This window comes from Crinia signifera, chromosome 2 (assembly GCF_055691185.1).
Source record: "Crinia signifera chromosome 2, ASM5569118v1, whole genome shotgun sequence".
Lineage (NCBI taxonomy): Eukaryota > Metazoa > Chordata > Amphibia > Anura > Myobatrachidae > Crinia > Crinia signifera.
The window spans coordinates 19,139,397-19,159,956 of NC_139218.1; the positions used below are offsets into that span (position 1 = coordinate 19,139,397).

The window sequence follows — 20,560 nt, forward strand, 5'->3', positions numbered from 1 at the left end:
GGTGCCTTTACTGCAAAAAAAATGGGCCCTTATTTTTATCCCAAAAAGTTGTGCAGGTGATTGAAAACCACCCTAGTCGCAACACGATGCAGCTAGGACCAAAGAGAAGACTGTGAGGATTCATTTGATACACTACACATATATATCTGTGTATGGCGGAGTCTCTGAATCTGTGTACAAAGTGCTTACATTTTAATTGTGCTCCGCATCAGACTCAGTCGCACACAGATAATGCGAGGTGTCATTTTTAGTAAAAAAAAGATGCCCAATTCTAGCAGAGTTGCACGCGACCCTCCAGCTGACGCACGCCCGGCATCTCGCCCTGCGTGGCGCATTGAGGCTAGATGTAGGAGGACTCACCTGCACACCTCATCGTTCCCGTTTACCGATTTATTCCGCTTCTCTTTATCTTTCCCTGCACAGGCCCCCAAGAAGCACCTACAGAACGGCATTATCCGAAGTTACCAGATCGGCTTCCGAGAGTACAGCACAGGGGGCAACTACCAGTTTAATGTAATCAGTATTGATGCCACGGGCGACAGCGAGGTGTATACTCTTGACAACCTTAAGAAGTTCACACAGTACGGAGTTGTGGTGCAGGCTGTTAATCGGGCCGGTACAGGGCCGTCGTCTCAGGAAATTATCGACACCACGCTAGAGGATGGTAAGCTCCTCCCCTCGTTGTATTGTCCCGCTGTGCGTGGCTGGGAAGTGTAGCAGTTCGTAGGCTGCCTTTACGGATTGGTGCATTTCATCTAGGAACACTGATAAATAAGTCATGTGACACAGGGAACACTGATAAATAAGTCATGTGACACAGGGAACAGTAGACCTACTCTGTGTTTCCTCTTTCAAATTCAATTTTGTGCCTAAATCAGGGGAATTGTTAAAGTTTTGAACAATTTGAAACTGGTCATTTCATTTGTTGCTTTACCCATTCATTTCAATGGATCATTTATTTTATTGGGACTATGCATAAGGCCCATTGAAATGCATGCATTGATAAAGTGAATGGGAAAGAAGAATGCGGGGACTCCGCTAATGTGGTCACCAGCACCATGTCCCACTATAACATACGCCTGTCCAACATAAGTCATAGTGCTTATCAAGGCCTGCCCATGCAAGTGCTATTCCTGGCCCCATGGTACATAGCGCTGGGAAGGTCTTGGCATCCCTGGCACAGGCAGGTATAAGTGGGACAACTCCGCACTATAAACACTGGTATAAACATATTTTTTCTTAAATAAACTGACCACTTGTTTATCTGATTTAACGCCAAAATCTACAATTAACCTGAAGTAGGAAATACAATCGAAAGCCTTAATAAATGTACAACGGAGGGGTCACTATACGCTCAGTCACTGACCGCCGTTTTCCCCGTGTTCCAACCAACCTCTGTGATTGGCTGGTGGTGTTACCACACACAGACATTTGAATAAATAATACATATATTGATTTATATATTCATTCCTTATTAGCATGGTATATAGTATTATGTCAACATTCCGAATGTCAACAGGGATGCTATGTCGATGATAAACTTGTTGGCAGTCACAATGTCTACATGGCAGGGTTAGGCTGTGGTTAGGATTAAGGTAATATCAAGGGCTGTAACAGTAAAAAAAAAGGCATTTTGTGCCAGTATTGATGACAGTGGGGAGAAGGAGGGCTCTGATGATGTCAGCAGCCCTCCCACCCAATGGCCGGGGAACACCTGCATTTTCCGGGGTCTGGCACTGGCGGCATACCCCCAAATACCTACAGGGTGCCAATCACACTGCGAGCAAAGGCTAGCCTTTGCTTGCTGCCTTCAGACAGACGGCTCATGACTCGGGCTGTGAATTCACAGATCTGAATCGGGCCCTTAGTACTACAACACAGAAACGGGATAGCAGGTGCACCATACAACCAGCAATATATACATTTATTATATGTAATATGAGGTTTTTGGCCCATAATATAATACAATGGTTGTATCGTGCGCCTGCTGTCTCGTTTCTGTGTTGTAGTACATAGTGGACAATGTTTTACTCATATTTAAGTAAAGTTTATTTTATTGACTCAGATTGTGTGATGGACTGTCACAGATATATGGCAGCGGGCAGTGATGGGTCAGTTTTTGGTCATCTGTAATGTGCGCTGGCCTCTGACATGGAGGGAATTATATCAGTTGTATTCTCCTTTCAGTGCCCAGCCGCCCGCCAGAGAATGTCCAGGCAGCTGCAACCACGCCAGAGACAATAACCATCTCTTGGTCCACCCCTTCCAAAGAAGCCCTCAATGGCATTCTCCAGGGCTTCAGGGTCATCTTCTGGGCAAATCTTCTAGACGGAGGTGGGTAACCTACTACTGTGTGCTGTGACAGAGTGCAGGAGGAATGCAGAAATATGGGGGATGCTTATTCAGACACACTGCCACCTCAGGGAACCATTGCTAAGTGTGAGCACACATATCACCACCACGGGGAGAGACAACTAAGTGTACGCACACAATGCTACCTCAGGGAGATGCAGCTAATTGTACACACACACACACACACACACACACACACATACACACACACTGCCACCTCAGGGAACCATTGCTAAGTGTGAGCACACACATCACCACCACGGGGAGAGACAACTAAGTGTACACACACAATGCTACCTCAGGGAGATGCAGCTAATTGTACACACACACACACACACACACACACACACACACACACTGCCACCTCAGGGAACCATTGCTAAGTGTACACACACACACGCACACTGCCACCTCAGGGAACCATTGCTAAGTGTACACAAACATACACACACCCAGGACAGCCGAGAGGAATGCTGGGGCCTGGTAAAATTTTGGGCCAAGTATGGGAGGTAGCCAAGTATGGCCCTGTCAGTGTGATGCTCATGCTGAGCCTGCTATCAGTACAGCACATGCTGTAGAAGGGAGGGACGGAGGGGGAAGGGAGGGGTTGGACCAGGGTCCCTGCAGGGCCCCTCCAGCAAGTCTGGGCCCGGGTAATTAGTACCCCCTACCCCACCCCTCTCGGCTGCCCTGCACACACCCACACTGCCACCTCAGAGAACCATTGCCAAGTTTACACAAACACACACACACACACTGCCACCTCAGAGAACCATTACTACTGTAAGTGCACACTGCCACCTCAGGGAACCATTGCTAAGTGTGCACACACACACTCACTGCTACCTCAGGGAGATGCAGCTAAGTGCACACACACACACTCACACAATGCCACCTATGGGAACCATTGCTGAGTGTGCACACACACACTCACACACACACACACACACTGCGACCTCAAGGAACCATTGCTAAGTGTACACACACACACTGCCACCTCAGGGAACCATTGCTAAGTTTGCACACACGCGCACACACACATGCGCACACACTGCAACCTCAGGGAGATACAGCTAAGTGTACACACACTCACACAATGCCACCTCAGGGAACCATTGCTAAGTGTGCGCACACACACACACACTTACATACTGCCACCTCAGGGAGATGCAACTAAGTGTACACACACACACATTTTCAACTCAGGGAGACACCGCTGTGTGTGCGCACACACACAGTGCTAACTGAAGGAGACACAGATAAGTGCACACACACACTGCTACCCTTAGGGAGATGCAGCTAAGTGTATACACACACAATGCAACCGCAGGGAGATGCAGCTAAGCACACACACACACAATGCCACCTCAGGTAGACACAAATAAGTGTGTACGCACACACACTGCTTCCCTTAGGGAGATGCAGCTACATGTACACACACACGGTCGCCTCAGCTACAGTAAGTGTATACACACACAATGCGACCTCGGAGACGCAGCTAAGTGTATACAAACACATACACACTGTTACGCTTGGGGAGATGCAGCTACATGTACACTCTCACACACACACAATACCACCTCATAGATGTGACACGTGTGTATACACTGCCTGTAACAGACCATAGATGTCACACGTGTATTCTGTGTCATTTGTCTGTGTGCTTCCCATTTATGCCTTTATTTTCTCTATCAGAACTTGGAGATATAAAAAATGTCACCACAACGCAGCCATCACTAGAGCTGGACGGACTGGAGAAGTACACAAACTACAGTATCCAGGTGCTGGCATTTACCCGGGCTGGCGACGGCGTGCGCAGCGAGCAAATATTCGTTAGAACCAAAGAGGATGGTAAGGGTCTTCTCGGTATTGCTCTGTAATAGGCTCAAACCACTTCACACATAATTATTATATAACAGTGTAAATAATTGGTCATTTTCTGCTCAACGGAACAAAGATATTACAATGTGTTGCTATTATGTTATATGTATTCTTTCTTGGTTATGTATTGGTGTAAGTGGCTGGGAAGCTCAAGGTAAATCATAGGCACTCACAGTCTTCATAGACATAGACCAGACAGGAAGCAGTTGTAATACAGAACCACTATACACAGATGGTAACACCTTCTTCTGCAGAGGCTCAGTAACAGGAAAACCCCATTCAGTGCACATTACAGAGGGGCACAGGATGGGGCTGTGATAGCATGGAGACTAAGGGGGTCATTGTGATTGACTTGGTAAGCTGTGAAGCACGCAGCTTACCGAGTCCTTGTGACGCTGCCACGCCGACTAATATCGTTTGTGTTCTGTAATACCACTGCCAAATGAGAGGGAACCATATGTTTATAAATGAGTATGTATGGGGGCAAATATTGTAACACTGGGAGGAACCTTCAGCACAACATAGAACAACGTGTGGGAAGTAGCTGTGACAAGGGGTGGGCGAGTTGGATAGGTAGGGTGACAAGAGGGGGCGAGTTGGATAGGTAGGGTGACAAGGGGTGGGAGAGTTGGGTAGATAGTGTGACAGTGGGTGGGAGAGCTGGGTAGGTAGTGTGACAAGGGGTGGGAGAGTTGGGTAGATAGTGTGACAGTGGGTGGGAGAGTTGGGTACGTGGTTGTGACAAGGGGTGTAAGAGTTGGGTACGTGGTTGTGACAAGGGGTGGGAGAGTTGGGTAGATAGTGTGTCAAGGGTTGAGAGAGTTGGATAGGTAGTTGTGACAAGGGGTGGGAGAGTTGGGTAGATAGTGTGAGGAGGGGTGGGAGAGTTGGATAGGTAGTTGTGACAAAGGGTGGGGAAGTTGGCTCAGTAGTGAGACCAGAAGGTTGGAAGGTAGTGAGGCAAGGGGGAGGGAAGATTGGGTCAGTAGTGAGAAGGTTGGGTCAGTAGTGAGACCAGGGGTAGGCAGGTTGGGTCAGTAGTGAGACCAGGGGTGGGCATGTTGGTAGAGAAAATAAAAAAGTACTCTCTTTTTTTTTTTTGGGGGGGGGGCACTGCTTTTTAGAAAAATTAGTTTTAAACTTAACTTTTAATATTTTTCACAGAAGTTTTAACAGAATTAAATAAAAAATAAAAATTCTGTTAAAAACTTCTGTGAAAAATATTAAAAGTTAAGTTTTAAACTTATTTTTCTAAAAAGCAGTGCCCCAGAAGAAAGAGAGTACTTTTTTCTTTTCTCTACCAGTGCACTTTTATACTCTCGGGGGAGCACCTCCACAAGCTATATATACTGAGGCATCCCATTGTAATATTGTGGATTTTCTTATTGCTCTGATAATTTGCTGTCCAGTGCTTGTGCACCAGTATCTTCCCAACTCCCCTTTCCCGTAAACTAATAGTGGGCAGGTTGGGTCAGTAGTGAAACCAGGGGTGGGAAGGTTGGGTCGGTAGTGAGACCAGGGGTAAGGAGGTTGGGTCGGTAGTGAGTCCAGGGGTGGGCAGGTTGGGTCAGTAGTGAGAATAGGTGGGAAGGTTGGCTCAGTAGGAAGACCAGTTGTGGAAAGGTTTGCTCAATAGTGAGACCAAGGGTGGGAAGGCTGTGTCAGAAGTGAGAAAAGAGATGGGAGGGTCCAGAGGTAGAGAGACCAGGGGTGGGAAGGTTGGGTCAGTAGTGAGACCAGGGGTGGGGAGGTTGGGTCAGTAGTGAGACCAGGGGTGGGAGGTTGGGTCAGTAGTGAGACCAGGGATGGGGAGGTTGGGTCAGTAGTGAGACCAGGGGTGGGGAGGTTGGGTCAGTAGAGAGACCAGGGATGGGGAGGTTAGGTCAGTAGTGAGACCAGGGGTGGGAGCGTCCAGGGGTAGTGAGACCAGGGGTAGGAAGGTTGGGTCAGTAGTGAGACCAGGGGTGGGGAGGTTGGGAGGTAGAGAGACCAGGGGTGGGAAAGTTGGGTCAGTAGAGAGACCAGGGATGGGGAGGTTGGGTCAGTAGTGAGACCAGGGGTCGGAGCGTCCAGGGGTAGTAAGACCAGGGGTGGGAAGGTTGGGTCAGTAGAGAGACCACAGGTGGGGAGGTTGAGTCAGTAGTGAGACCAGGGGTGGGAAGGTTGGGTCAGTAGTGAGACCAGGGGTGGGAAGGTTGGGTCAGTAGTGAGACCAGGGGTGGGGAGGTTGGGTCAGTAGTGAGACTAGGGATGGGGAGGTTGGGTCAGTAGAGAGACCAGGGGTGGGGAGGTTGGGTCAGTAGTGAGACCAGGGGTGGGAGCGTCCAGGGGTTAGTGAGACCAGGGGTAGGAAGGTTGGGTCAGTAGTGAGACCAGGGGTGGGGAGGTTGGGAGGTAGAGAGACCAGGGGTGGGAAAGTTGGGTCAGTAGAGAGACCAGGGATGGGGAGGTTGGGTCAGTAGTGAGACCAGGGGTTGGAGCATCCAGGGGTATTGAGACCAGGGGTGGGAAGGTTGGGTAAGTAGAAAGACCACAGGTGGGGAGGTTGGGTCAGTAGTGAGACCAGGGGTGGGAAGGTTGGGTCAGTAGTGAGACCAGGGGTGGGCAGGTTGGGTCAGTAGTGAGACCAGGGGTGGGAGCGTCCAGAGGTAGTGAGACCAGGGGTAGGAAGGTTGGGAGGTAGTGAGACCAGGGGTAGGAAGGTTGGGAGGTAGTGAGACCAGGGGTGGGAGGGTCCAGAGGTAGTGAGACCAGGGGCAGGAAGGTTGGGAGGTAGTGAGACCAGGGGTGGGAAGGTTGGGAGGTAGAGAAACCAGGGGTGGGAAGGTTGGGAGATAGAAAGACCAGGTGTAGGAAGGTTGGGAGGTAGTGAGACCAGGGATGGGAGCGTCCAGAGGTAGTGAGACCAGGGGTGGGAAGGTTGGGTCAGTAGTGAGACCAGGGGTGGGAAGGTGGGAGGTAGAGAGACCAGGGGTGGCAAGGTTGGGAGATGGAAAGACCAGGGGTGGGAAGGTTGGGAGGTAGAGAGACCAGGGGTGGGAAGGTTGGGAGATAGAAAGACCAGGGGTAGGAAGGTTGGGAGGTAGTGAGACCAGGGGTGGGAAGGTTGGGAGGTAGTGAGACCAGGGTTAGGAAGGTTGGGAGGTAGTGAGACCAGGGGTGGGAAGGTTGGGAGGTAGTGAGACCAGGGGTAGGAAGGTTGGGTCAGTAGTGAGACCAGGGGTGGGAAGGTTGGGTCAGTAGTGAGACCAGGGGTGGGAAGGTTGGGTCAGTAGTGAGACCAGGGGTGGGGAGGTTGGGTCAGTAGTGAGACTAGGGATGGGGAGGTTGGGTCAGTAGAGAGACCACAGGTGGGGAGGTTGAGTCAGTAGTGAGACCAGGGGTGGGAAGGTTGGGTCAGTAGTGAGACCAGGGGTGGGAAGGTTGGGTCAGTAGTGAGACCAGGGGTGGGGAGGTTAGGTCAGTAGTGAGAATAGGGATGGGGAGGTTGGGTCAGTAGAGAGACCAGGGGTGGGGAGGTTGGGTCAGTAGTGAGACCAGGGGTGGGAGCGACCAGGGGTTAGTGAGACCAGGGGTAGAAAGGTTGGGTCAGTAGTGAGACCAGGGGTGGGGAGGTTGGGAGGTAGAGAGACCAGGGGTTGGAAAGTTGGGTCAGTAGAGAGACCAGGGATGGGGAGGTTGGGTCAGTAGTGAGACCAGGGGTTGGAGCATCCAGGGGTATTGAGACCAGGGGTGGGAAGGTTGGGTAAGTAGAAAGACCACAGGTGGGGAGGTTAGGTCAGTAGTGAGACCAGGGGTGGGAAGGTTGGGTCAGTAGTGAGACCAGGGGTGGGCAGGTTGGGTCAGTAGTGAGACCAGGGGTGGGAACGTCCAGAGGTAGTGAGACCAGGGGTAGGAAGGTTGGGAGGTAGTGAGACCAGGGGTAGGAAGGTTGGGAGGTAGTGAGACCAGGGGTGGGAGGGTCCAGAGGTAGTGAGACCAGGGGCAGGAAGGTTGGGAGGTAGTGAGACCAGGGGTGGGAAGGTTGGGAGGTAGAGAAACCAGAAGTGGGAAGGTTGGGAGATAGAAAGACCAGGTGTAGGAAGGTTGGGAGGTAGTGAGACCAGGGGTGGGAGCGTCCAGAGGTAGTGAGACCAGGGGTGGGAAGGTTGGGTCAGTAGTGAGACCAGGGGTGGGAAGGTGGGAGGTAGAGAGACCAGGGGTGGGAAGGTTGGGAGATGGAAAGACCAGGGGTGGGAAGTTTGGGAGGTAGAGAGACCAGGGGTGGGAAGGTTGGGAGATAGAAAGACCAAGGGTAGGAAGGTTGGGAGGTAGTGAGACCAGGGGTGGGAAGGTTGGGAGGTAGTGAGACCAGGGTTAGGAAGGTTGGGAGGTAGTGAGACCAGGGGTGGGAAGGTTGGGAGGTAGTGAGACCAGGGGTAGGAAGGTTGGGAGGTAGAGAGACCAGGGGTGGGAAGGTTGGGAGGTAGAGAGACCAGGGGTGGGAAGGTTGGGTCAGTAGTGAGACCAGGGGTGGGCAGGTTGGGTCAGTAGTGAGACCAGGGGTGGGCAGGTTGGGTCAGTAGTGAGACCAGGGGTGGGAGCGCCCAGGGGTAGGAAAGTTGGGAGGTAGTGAGACCAGGGATGGGAAGGTTGGGAGGTAGAGAGACCAAGGGTGGGAAGGTTGGGAGGTAGAGAGACCAGGGGTGAGAAGGTTGGGAGGTAGTGAGACCAGGGGTGGGAAGGTTGGGAGGTAGTGGGACCAGGGGTGGGATGGTTGGGAGGTAGAGAGACCAGGGGTGGGAAGGTTGGGAGGTAGAGAGACCAGAGGTGGGAAGGTTTGGGGAGTAGTGAGACCAGGGGTGGGAAGGTTGGGAGGTAGAGAGACCAGGGGTAGGAAGATTTGGAGGTAGAGAGACCAGGGGTAGGAAGGTTGGGAGGTAGAGAGACCAGGGGTGGGAAGGTTGGGAGTGAGACCAGGGGTGGGAACGTTGGGAGGTAGAGAGACCAGGGGTGGGAAGGTTGGGAGGTAGAGAGACCAGGGGTAGGAAGGTTTGGGAGGTAGTGAGACCAGGGGTGGGAAGGTTGGGTGGTAGAGAGACCAGGGGTGGGAGGTAGAGAGACCAGGGGTAGGAAGGTTGGGAGGTAGTTAGACCAGGGGTGGGAAGGTTAGGAGGTAGAGAGACCAGGGGTGGGAAGGTTGGGAGGTAGAGAGACCAGGGGTGGGAAGGTTGGGAGGTAGAGAGACCAGGGGTGGGAAGGTTGGGAGGTAGAGAGACCAGGGGTAGGAAGGTTGGGAGGTAGTGAGACCAGGGGTGGGAAGGTTGGGAGGTTGAGAGACCAGGGGTGGGAAGGTTGGGAGGTAGTGAGACCAGGGGTGGGAAGGTTGGGAGGTAGTGAGACCAGGGGTGGGAACGTTGGGAAGTAGAGAGACCAGGGGTGGGAAGGTTGGGAGGTAGAGAGACCAGGGGTAGGAAGGTTGCGAGGTAGAGAGACCAGGGGTGGGAAGGTTGGGAGGTAGAGAGACCAGGGGCGGGAGGTAGAGAGATCAGGGGTAGGAAGGTTGGGAGGTAGAGAGATCAGGGGTAGGCAGGTTGGGAGGTTGTGAGACCAGGGATGGGAAGGTTGGGAGGTAGAGAGACCAGGGGTGGGAAGGTTGGGAGGTAGTGAGACCAGGGGTGGGAAGGTTGGGAGGTAGAGAGACCAGGGGTGGGAAGGTTGGGAGGGTAGAGAGACCAGGGATGGGAGGTAGAGAGATCAGGGGTAGGAAGGTTGGGAGGTAGAGAGATCAGGGGTAGGAAGGTTGGGAGGTAGTGAGACCAGGGATGGGAAGGTTGGGAGGAGGTAGAGAGACCAGGGGTGGGAAGGTTGGGTGGTAGAGAGACCAGGGGTGGGAGGTAGAGAGATCAGGGGTAGGAAGGTTGGGAGGTAGAGAGACCAGGGGTGGGAAGGTTGGGAGGGTAGAGAGACCAGGGATGGGAGGTAGAGAGATCAGGGGTAGGAAGGTTGGGAGGTAGAGAGATCAGGGGTAGGAAGGTTGGGAGGTAGTGAGACCAGGGATGGGAAGGTTGGGAGGAGGTAGTGAGACCAGGGGTGGGAAGGTTGGGTGGTAGAGAGACCAGGGGTGGGAGGTAGAGAGATCAGGGGTAGGAAGGTTGGGAGGTAGAGAGACCAGGGGTGGGAAGGTTGGGAGGTAGAGAGACCAGTGGTGGGAAGGTTGGGAGGTAGTGAGACCAGGGATGGGAAGGTTGGGAGGTTGAGAGACCAGGGGTGGGAAGGTTGGGAGGTAGTGAGACCAGGGATGGGAAGGTTGGGAGGTAGAGAGATCAGGGGTAGGAAGGTTGGTAGGTAGAGAGACCAGGGGTGAGAAGGTTGGGAGGTAGAGAGATCAGGGGTGGGAAGGTTGGGAGGTAGAGAGACCAGGGGTGGGAAGGTTGGGAGGTAGAGAGACCAGGGGTGGGAAGGTTGGGAGGTAGAGAGACCAGGGGTGGGAAGGTTGGGAGGTAGTGAGACCAGGGATGGGAAGGTTGGGATGTAGAGAGACCAGGGGTGGGAAGGTTGGGAGGTAGAGAGACCAGGGGTGGGAAGGTTGGGAGGTAGAGAGACCAAGGGTGGGAAGGTTGGGAAGTAGAGAGACCAGGGGTGGGAAGGTTGGGAGGTAGAGACCAGGGGTTATCCAATAGCCCACATTATGCTGTAGATGTACTCACTATCGCACTACATGTTCTGTGTACTACAGACTCTCACACTAGCCTGGCTGGGCTCTCCTGGCCCAAGTTACACACAGACTGCACTGTATGAAGCATTACAACATAACATACAATAATCTGATCAGAGATTTCAGCCATTGCAGTAACTGAATCCCTGCAGGTTCCATGTAACTCATCCGTGTGCTAATACAGTCACTGCAGACACCCGCTGGGAATGTAATGAGAACAGATTACTGATTATAATACACATCTTCATGCATTTATCACCCCATTGCCCTGTGCACATGATCATGGTCACTATCACTGGCACCTAAACGTGGCACTAATTGCGCATACATGCCAATGACACACCCGCAAAACAGTTTGCATCATTGTCACCCAGTCCCAGAAATACCCATTTATGTTCTGCAAGGAAACATATGAGATCCGTGCCACTATGTTGGCAAAGATCTTTGTGCAGCACATGACGCAGGCACGGGATCCAAAATTTCACCAGATGCTGCTGCAACAGAATCAGGCAAAGCATGTGCATGATACTGGAAATACCAAGATTGTCCACCAGGGGCCGCCAGTTGTTCACTGTACAGCTCACCCTGGTAACGGGACATACTGTAGTGTTCAGGTTCTGATGCTGCGAGGTGATGTCCTAGACAATATGTCTCTTTAGTTATTATGTATAAAAGTTTCTTACAGTGACACGATCCCATAAAACAATTGTGACGTTATCCGTGTGTATAATATACGCATCAGGTCTGACCCGCCTGGTACTCACCCTATTCTACGTTCTAGTTCCAGGTCCTACAGCTGGAGTCAAAGCTGCTGCCGCCTCCGCTTCCACAGTCTACGTCTCCTGGCTTCCACCCCTGAAACTGAATGGAATTATCCGGAAGTACACCGTCTTCTGCTCACATCCGTACCCCACGGTAAGAGCCACCGTGCCGGGCATCCGCTACCCTGTCCCCACTGGTTATCTGTTACATGTGTTTCTCCCATTCCGTACCCTTCATGCCCCTCTGGGCTGCCCGTTCTGTGTCCTTCATGTCCCCCTGGGCTGCCTGTTCTGTGTCCTTCATGTCCCCCAGGGCTGCTTGTTCTGTGTCCTTCATGTCCCCCTGGGCTGCCCGTTCTGTGTCCTTCATGTCCCCCTGGGCTGCTTGTTCTGTGTCCTTCATGTCCCCCTGGGCTGCCCGTTCTGTGTCCTTCATGTCCCCCTGGGCTGCCTGTTCTGTGTCCTTCATGTCCCCCTGGGCTGCCCGTTCTGTGTCCTTCATACCCCCCAGGGCTGCCTGTTCTGTGTCCTTCATGTCCCCCAGGGCTGCCCGTTCCATACCCTTCATGCCCCTCTGGACTGCCCGTTCTGTGTCCTTCATGCTCCCAGTGCTGCCCGTTCTGTGTCCTTCATGTCCCCCAGGGCTGCCCGTTCCGTACCCTTCATGCCCCCTGGGCTGCCCATTCTGTGTCCTTCATGCCCCCCTTGGCTGCCCGTTCTGTGTCCTTCATGCTCCCAGTGCTGCCCGTTCTGTGTCCTTCATGTCCCCCAGTTCTGCCCGTTCCGTACCCTTCATGCCCCCTGGGCTGCCCATTCTGTGTCCTTCATGCCCCCCTTGGCTGCCCGTTCTGTGTCCTTCATGCCCCCCTGGGTTGCCCGTTCTGTGTCCTTCATGCCCCCCTGGGCTGCCTGTTCTGTGTCCTTCATGTCCCCCAGGGCTGCCCATTCTGTGTCCTTCATGCCCCCTGGGCTGCCCGTTCTGTGTCCTTCATGCCCCCTCGGCTGCCCGTTCTGTGTCCTTCATGTCCCCCAGGACTGCCTGTTCTGTGTCCTTAATGCCTCCCAGGGCTGCCCATTCTGTGCCCTTCATGTCCCCCAGGGCTGCCCGTTCTGTGCCCTTCATGTCCCCCAGGGCTGCCCATTCTGTGCCCTTCATGTCCCCCAGGGCTGCCCGTTCTGTGCCCTTCATGTCCCCCAGGGCTGCCTGTTCTGTGTCCTTCATGTCCCCCAGGGCTGCCCATTCTGTGCCCTTCATGTCCCCCAGGGCTGCCCGTTCTGTGCCCTTCATGTCCCCCAGGGCTGCCCGTTCTGTGTCCTTCATGTCCCCCTGGGCTGCCCATTCTGTGTCCTTCATGTCCCCCTGGGCTGCCCGTTCCGCACCCTGGTTAAAGATTTTGGCTTTGTGGGACACAGAGATGGTGCTCAGTCTTCTGTATCTGTATCTGACTACGGGACTATAGAGCTATAGGAGAGATATGTTGCATCTATTTATATACTTCATATACAGATGTTGGCAGCCGCAGGTGCGACGTGTGCAGTAAAAGGCACGCACTCACCAGTGATCGGCAATACTGGGTTCAACTTGCTGCACCAAACTGGCATTAGCGGCCATACCGTAGCCGCGATAAGCGTAGTTACATCTGCGGGTCGTACGAGAAGATGTGCGAGTGAATGTTCATCATAGGTAGCTTCCATTAGCTTGCACGTTATTTTAGCTTTTTACAGATTGCTATAGCACCAGCCACCCCCCCCCCCCCCCCCCACCACCACCACCACCACCACCTCCTTGACAAGAAACTCAAATTCAGACACACGGTTGCAGCTTATCGAGTCCCAGAGTGCCCGCCCTGCCGCCCCTGGCAAAAAATGTCCCCCCACCTCCAGCGCCCATGACTCAGCGCTGCCACGGCCTCTGTCTATGGTCCAAACCCACCCCCCCCCCCAGCTGACAGAAAGAAGAGACAGGAGCCTTACCATGAGGTGGGAGGATGTGTGCTTAGAATGTGCAGTACTGGTTCTATTATGTTTGTGTGTATATATATTTATTATGATATGTTTAACCTTTTCCTGACCACATATTTATATTATTTATATTTATGATAGTCTAAACCAGTGATGGCTAACCTTGACACTCCAGCTGTTGTTGAACTACACATCCCAGCATGCCTTGCATCAGTTTTACTATTTTGCCATGCTAAAACTGATGCAGGGCATGCTGGGATGTGTAGTTCAACAATAGCTGGAGTTAGGGATGCCAATCCCGGGGCATTTTTTCAATCCCGGAATTCGGGATTGAAAAATGCTGGCTTCCCTAATATAAAAAACCTGCCTCGGCCGCCCCGCATATTTACTTACAGATGCGTGGTGCGGCGGGGTGGGTGGGCGAGCCGGGGTGATGGAGCCTGGGCTGGTCCGCTGGTGGGTAAGCGGGCTGGTCCGCTGCTGGGCGAATGGGTGGGCTGGTCCGCTGCTGGGCGGGTGGGCGGGCTGGTCCGCTGCTGGGCGGGTGGGCGGGCTGGTCCGGGGACAGGACGGAGGCAGGCAGCCTGTGCTGTCTGCGCAGCGTGACCTCTGACGTCGTCACGCTGCGCAGAGCCGCACTGTCCGGGACGGGAGAAGCCAGGCAGCTGCTGAGCACCCGCTCAGACGCTGGCCGGCAGTCCAATCCCGAAATCGCAGGATTGGAAACTCCAATCCCAGGATTGAAATCCCGGCATTTTGGGGGCGAAATCCCGGGATCCCGCCGATCCCGGGATTGGCCACCCTAGCTGGAGTGTCAAGGTTAGCTATCACTGGCCTATACCATAGATCATCTATATTGTTAGATAATACTGTATTCCATACAGTATCCCGTGTATAAAAAGGCCATCACCTACATATAATGTAGTGCAGACAGCCATTAGATTATAAAATGCAGCATTCTTATGAATATTCGGCGTGATACATAGATGATCACAAATGTCGTCTCAGCCGCAATCCCGTACGCAGCGGGTTGTGCATAAATCTGCAAATGTCCTACAAGCAGGGCTTTGTACCTGGACGCCCGCTAGCAGCGTCTCAGATCTGCCAAAAGAGCATGCAAATGGGAAAAACCAAGCTGCGCTGCAGGTGGGGCAGATGTAACATGTGCAGAGAGAGTTAGATTTGGGTGGAGTGTGTTTTTAAACTGAAATCTAAAATTGCAGTTTAAAAGGAAAGCTGTGGGCTACATGCAAAAGCAGCCAGTATTTACCCTGCACAGAAACCATGTAAATGTATTTTCTCTACTTGCATGGAACCATGGTTTGTTCCAGACACAAAATCACTTGCTTTTCTGTTTTATTGAATCTGGTCCTATATTCGATCTCTTAGTTGCAACTTAAGTTTTATCGGAAACCAGCGTTGCAATTTTGTAGCCTGTGGTTCTCCTGTTCTGACAGCAGGTGGCAGTGTGGTTCTACAGTGCTTATTCTTTTTTTCCCCGCCTGCCTGTGAACACTTAACACCTACGCAACTAAGCACTGGTCTCCTATAAATCTTCCCAAGCAATTACATTACATGGCATATCGGCTCCTGTTTATATTCATCAGTGTGTTCTCAGAGGGGTAGTTGGGGCAAATGTTGTCACGCTAGTAATAAGTTGAAGGAACAATCATTATTTGGTTTGCAATGAAAACCTGTGGATATATTTCTTGGTGCTGTAATAATAATAAACACAAAACTGTAACAACGTGTCACCAGAAATGGTGTCTGAGGGGTCAATTTACTAAAGCTTCTAGATCTGAAAATAGGGGATGTTGCCCATAGTAACAAGATTCTGTCCATCGTTTCTCTGTTGCATCCTAGAAATTGATAGGTTGCTATTGTCTGCACAGCTGTTACCATAGTGATGTGCCGCCATTATAAGCGTTTCCACAGCACTTTGCCAACTTCACATTTAATTGAATTGCCCCCATGGTCTGTCACGTGATCTTCCATCTCTAGGGAAAACCATCTTAGTTGGATAGGATTGGGTAAATTTACTATTGAAGATTCTATATATTATCTTCTAGAAGGTGCTAAATAAATAATAAGAATCTGATTGGGTTGATTCAGGCACATTCTGTGAGCAGCGATTTCAGATGCGTCTTCAATAGTCGCGCATGTGCACATCCCCGGAGTGAACGCCTTTAGAGAGTTTTAAACTCACTGGGGCGTTTGCAAATTGATGGACAGGCAGAGGGCGGTCCTTGGGTTTGTCCCGCATTTTAAGGGCATGTCCACAAAAACGGTGGGCTTGGCCATGAAGACGCAGGGCGGACACCTGCGAACGCAGGTGTGGCCCTGTCTGTTTGGGTCGGGCGGATGACATCTCATGAAGTCAACTTGGAGGAAAAAAAATTAAAATTAAGTCCATGCTTACTTTTATCCGCGATAAAAGGAAAAATCATTTGATGGTGAGCGATCATCGATTGTTTTTTTTTCCTCTGTTCAGGCCTGAATTACCCCATTTTCTTACTTACTGACACCCACATAAATATTTTGCCAAGCAAATTCTAATAGAGGTGAAGAAATGTTCTCCAGAAAAACGCGTTTCACTTCCTGAACATCTGCTTTTCCGATAGGGCAGATCATTTGTTATGATAACTTAATTCCATCCATTTACTTGTGTTTGCAGAACCAGATAAACTCTGTACGTAACACTGTAGGAGTCACACAATCACCCCCCAGTAGAAAACCCAACATTTCCCCACAGAACCGGAGAGAAAACATTTACATCCAATTTACATCTATACGGATAAATGCTTCAACTGGGAAATGGTTGGCTGAACATGCAAATGAGCCTGTGTGTACTTGTACCCCTGTAATTGTGCAATACACACACTTCAGGGAAAGCCACAGAGGTTTTATCAATGCTAAATACCTGATTGCGACAGCCTAGAATTATTCTCCATAGATGGAGGGGATGGTTGATAAGCCAGGGAAGATGTGCGATGGGGATCCGGCCTGTTACACTATTGATTTCTATTTGCACATCTGCCTGTAGAATATGTTGCAGCCTTGTTGCTTAAAGTGTGACTAAGCACGTCGGCTAAAGGAAAACATCTCCTCAGGACATCTCCTGCGAATTTAGGCCAAACATTTCATTAATTACTTTCTCATTGGTGTTTAATGCCTGGGAAAATCTGGGCGGTCTCCTCGTTACAGTGTCAATTTTTTTACATAGCTTTATGTGTGAATATTATTTAACGTGGTCTTCAAAATTCACTCAAACGATGTATAAAGTATCCTAACGGCGAGGCCCAGTTTACTCGACTGTAGCGTATTTGCATGGTCTGGCTATGGGGAGGAGGGACGGACGCTGTTTTGCTTCAATACAGCTGTAACATTGGTCCCAGTGCGCTGTAAACGGAAGCTTGATAAACATGATGCTGCCATTTGGGGGTGCTGAAAGGGAGTGTCACACCAAACGGGGGCGGGTCACTTTGCGAGAGTGCATCGGTCTTTTCCGACAGAATCGCTGGCCTACACACGGATATAGGGGAGGAAGGCTGTACTGCCCACCCTAGTCCTCAACATAAGGTGGTACTATGCTGATACTTGTAGTGCCACACAGAAAAAAAAAAGAAAACGCAGGCATGCTAAACACTAAGAACTCTGGGAATTTAGTACAATTTTAAATCGGTGTCTCAGACCATCGAATGATTTCTCCCCGCACCCAAGGCTGCGGATTGATAATTATGCAAATCGCGGCGAGGGGGGGGGCGGGCGGCGCCTCGGGGACTCGCAAGGCTGCAAAATTCGCAGTCTTGCCAGTCAACCAGAATACTAAATCTCCGAGACCCTTTGCCTAAGAGAAGCTGGGACAAGTCATGGGCAACGGAAGAGCAACAACAGGCTGTCACAGCAGATCCGTACCGGTCGCTACAAACCGGATCTACTTTGTGCATCCTGGAGGAACCTTACGCGCTTCTAGTGTTCAGTGGGCGACTTCATTACTGATCAGTTATTGTAGCATCTTAGGAGTAAATTACTAAAGATTCTAAAAATGGAAAGAGATGATGTTGTCAATAGCAACCAATCCGATGGTGTGTATCTGTATTGTTTGCGTGCATGCAATCACTTGGGAATCCATGTGCCTTATTACTTCGGTACGTCTACGCAGTTGCTGAGGACTTTGTGATGCCCCTTTGGTAGCAGTCACATCAGTGCCTGTAATGCAGACGGTATCACTCCCAGCACTAGGTCCCCTCTCCTGACACCTGCTGAATAAGAAACACAGCATATACTGTACATTTATATAACATGAAAAGACAAACCCCGCCATGCTAAATGCCCAATTAGGGAGAGTGACTTGATTCGTGACCGATTTGGAAAGGATACTGGAGTCTCATACATATTGTATCATCCTCCCAGCAGTGTGTACCAGGCGGTGTGTACCTCTGCACCGTTACTGGCAGCTGCCTGGTCACATGATCTCACGCACGCTGCTGCAGACCTCGGCTAGAACTATGGCTCACCTGTTAGGATGTAGAAAAGTGAAGAGAAATCGTGAATGTAATATCCGCACGATTGCCATAGTCGTTTGTCGCGTCCAATAGCCTATTTTCTCTTTTGATCAACTACCGCGGCGACCTGAAATCGCCATTGCTGATTGGCCTATTCTGGAGACTTCCTCAGAGATGTACGCAGACCTGAGTTTTGGTCGTATTTGAGTGGTTATTGCACTGCGCATCTATTGTGGTGGTCATGTGACGGCAGTCAAGGAGGATTTTTTTTTTTTCGACGAGAATAACATTCAGAAAGCGTAAGTGGGCGATAGCGGTGGTTGGCGCCCAAAAAAATGCAGATGGATCATTTTGGGGCTGATTCCGTACGCAGTCTTACTTGATAGGGTGGCGCAGAACTTTGGTAATTAACTGCAAAGCTGGCGGTAGGCGACATCTTTTCCCACACTCAAAGGGGGGTCATTACTCACTCAGGAGAGCCATCACTCGCTCAGAGGCTGCTGTATAATATATTCAGTAGGTAATGATACAGCTGAGTAAGCAGCTGCGCCGGCCCTAGGCACATAAATTGAATGCAGAGGGAAGCGTTTTCTGTTCTTTGTGAGGTGACATTTATCTGTAAAGGCAAATTTTTCTATTAAATGACTGTAGATCTGGATGCTGATCTCCTCAGCTCTGTGTCTGCTCCTTCCAAGGTTCCTGTCTCGGAGTCTCAGTCCCGCCAGCCTCAGTATCTCGCTGGATCTCTGCTGTGACCAAGTCAGCAGCTTTGTATGAAAGTGCAGGGTGCGCAGGATGGGCCGACATTGTGTCACCTTTCTCCAGGCCAGGCAGCAGCAGAAGTGCCCCGTCAGTGGTCACACGGTGTCTGCATATACAGTAGGAAGGGCGGCTTGGGGGGCAGATACACAGCAGTAATACCTGTATGTCCTGCTGTTGTTGTATGGTTAATACCCCTCATACACTCCTTTTACCGGTAATACCCCTCATACACTCCATGTACCACTAATACCCCTCATACACTTCATGTACCGCTAATACCCCTCACACACTTCATGTACCACTAATACCCCTCATACACTTCATGTACCACTAATAGTCCTCATACACTCCATGTACCACTAATACCTCTCATACACTCCATGTACCACTAATACCTCTCATACACTCCATGTACTGTACCACTAATACCTCTCATACACTCAATGTACCACTAATACCCCTCATACACTCCATGTACCACTAATATTCCTCATACACTCCATTTACCACTAATACCCCTCACACACTCCATGTACTACTAATACCTCTCATACACTCCATGTACCACTAATACCCCCCTCATACACTCCATATACCACTAATACCCCCTCATACACTCCACGTACCGCTCATACCCCTCATACACTCCACGTACCGCTCATACCCCTCATACACTCCATGTACCGCTAATACCCCTCATACACTCCATGTACCACTAATACCCCACACACACTCCATGTACCGCTAATAGCCCTCATACACTCCACGTACCACTAATACCCCTCATACACTCCACGTACCGCTAATACCCCTCATACACTCCATGTACCGCTAATAGCCCTCATACACTCCATGTACCGCTAATAGCCCTCATACACTCCATGTACCGCTAATAGCCCTCATACACTCCATGTACCGCTAATAGCCCTCATACACGCCACTTACCACTAATACCCCTCATACACTCCACGTACCGCTAATACCCCTCATACACTCCATGTACCACTAATACCCCTCATACACTCCACTTACCACTAATACCCCTCATACACTCCACTTACCACTAATACCCCTCATACACTCCACGTACCGCTGATACCCCTCATACACTCCACGTACCGCTAATACCCCTCATACACTCCATGTACCACTAATACCCCACACACACTCCATGTACCACTAATACCCCACACACACTCCATGTACCGCTAATACCCCTCATACACTCCATGTACCGCTAATAGCCCTCATACACTCCATGTACCGCTAATAGCCCTCATACACTCACGTACCACTAATACCCCTCATACACTCCACGTACCGCTAATACCCCTCATACACTCCATGTACCGCTAATACCCCTCATACACTCCATGTACCACTAATACCCCACACACACTCCATGTGCCGCTAATACCCCTCATACACTCCATGTACCGCTAATACCCCTCATACACTCCATGTACCGCTAATACCCCACACACACTCCATGTGCCACTAATACCCCTCATACACTCCATGTACCACTAATACCCCTCATACACTTCACTTACCACTAATACCCCTCATACACTCCACTTACCACTAATACCCCTCATACACTCCACGTACCGCTGATACCCCTCATACACTCCACGTAC

General features: G+C 50.9%; 1 protein-coding gene across 1 annotated transcript in view; it reads left to right on the plus strand.

Annotated features, from left to right (window-relative positions):
• The window catches only part of DSCAM (DS cell adhesion molecule), a 309,245-nt gene that overhangs the window by 188,759 nt on the left and 99,926 nt on the right, over positions 1-20,560 (plus strand). The window contains 4 exon segments of the mRNA XM_083171669.1: positions 424-664; positions 2,188-2,334; positions 4,048-4,203; positions 11,712-11,845. Of these exon segments, the coding sequence (XP_083027795.1) occupies positions 424-664; positions 2,188-2,334; positions 4,048-4,203; positions 11,712-11,845 (678 nt within the window).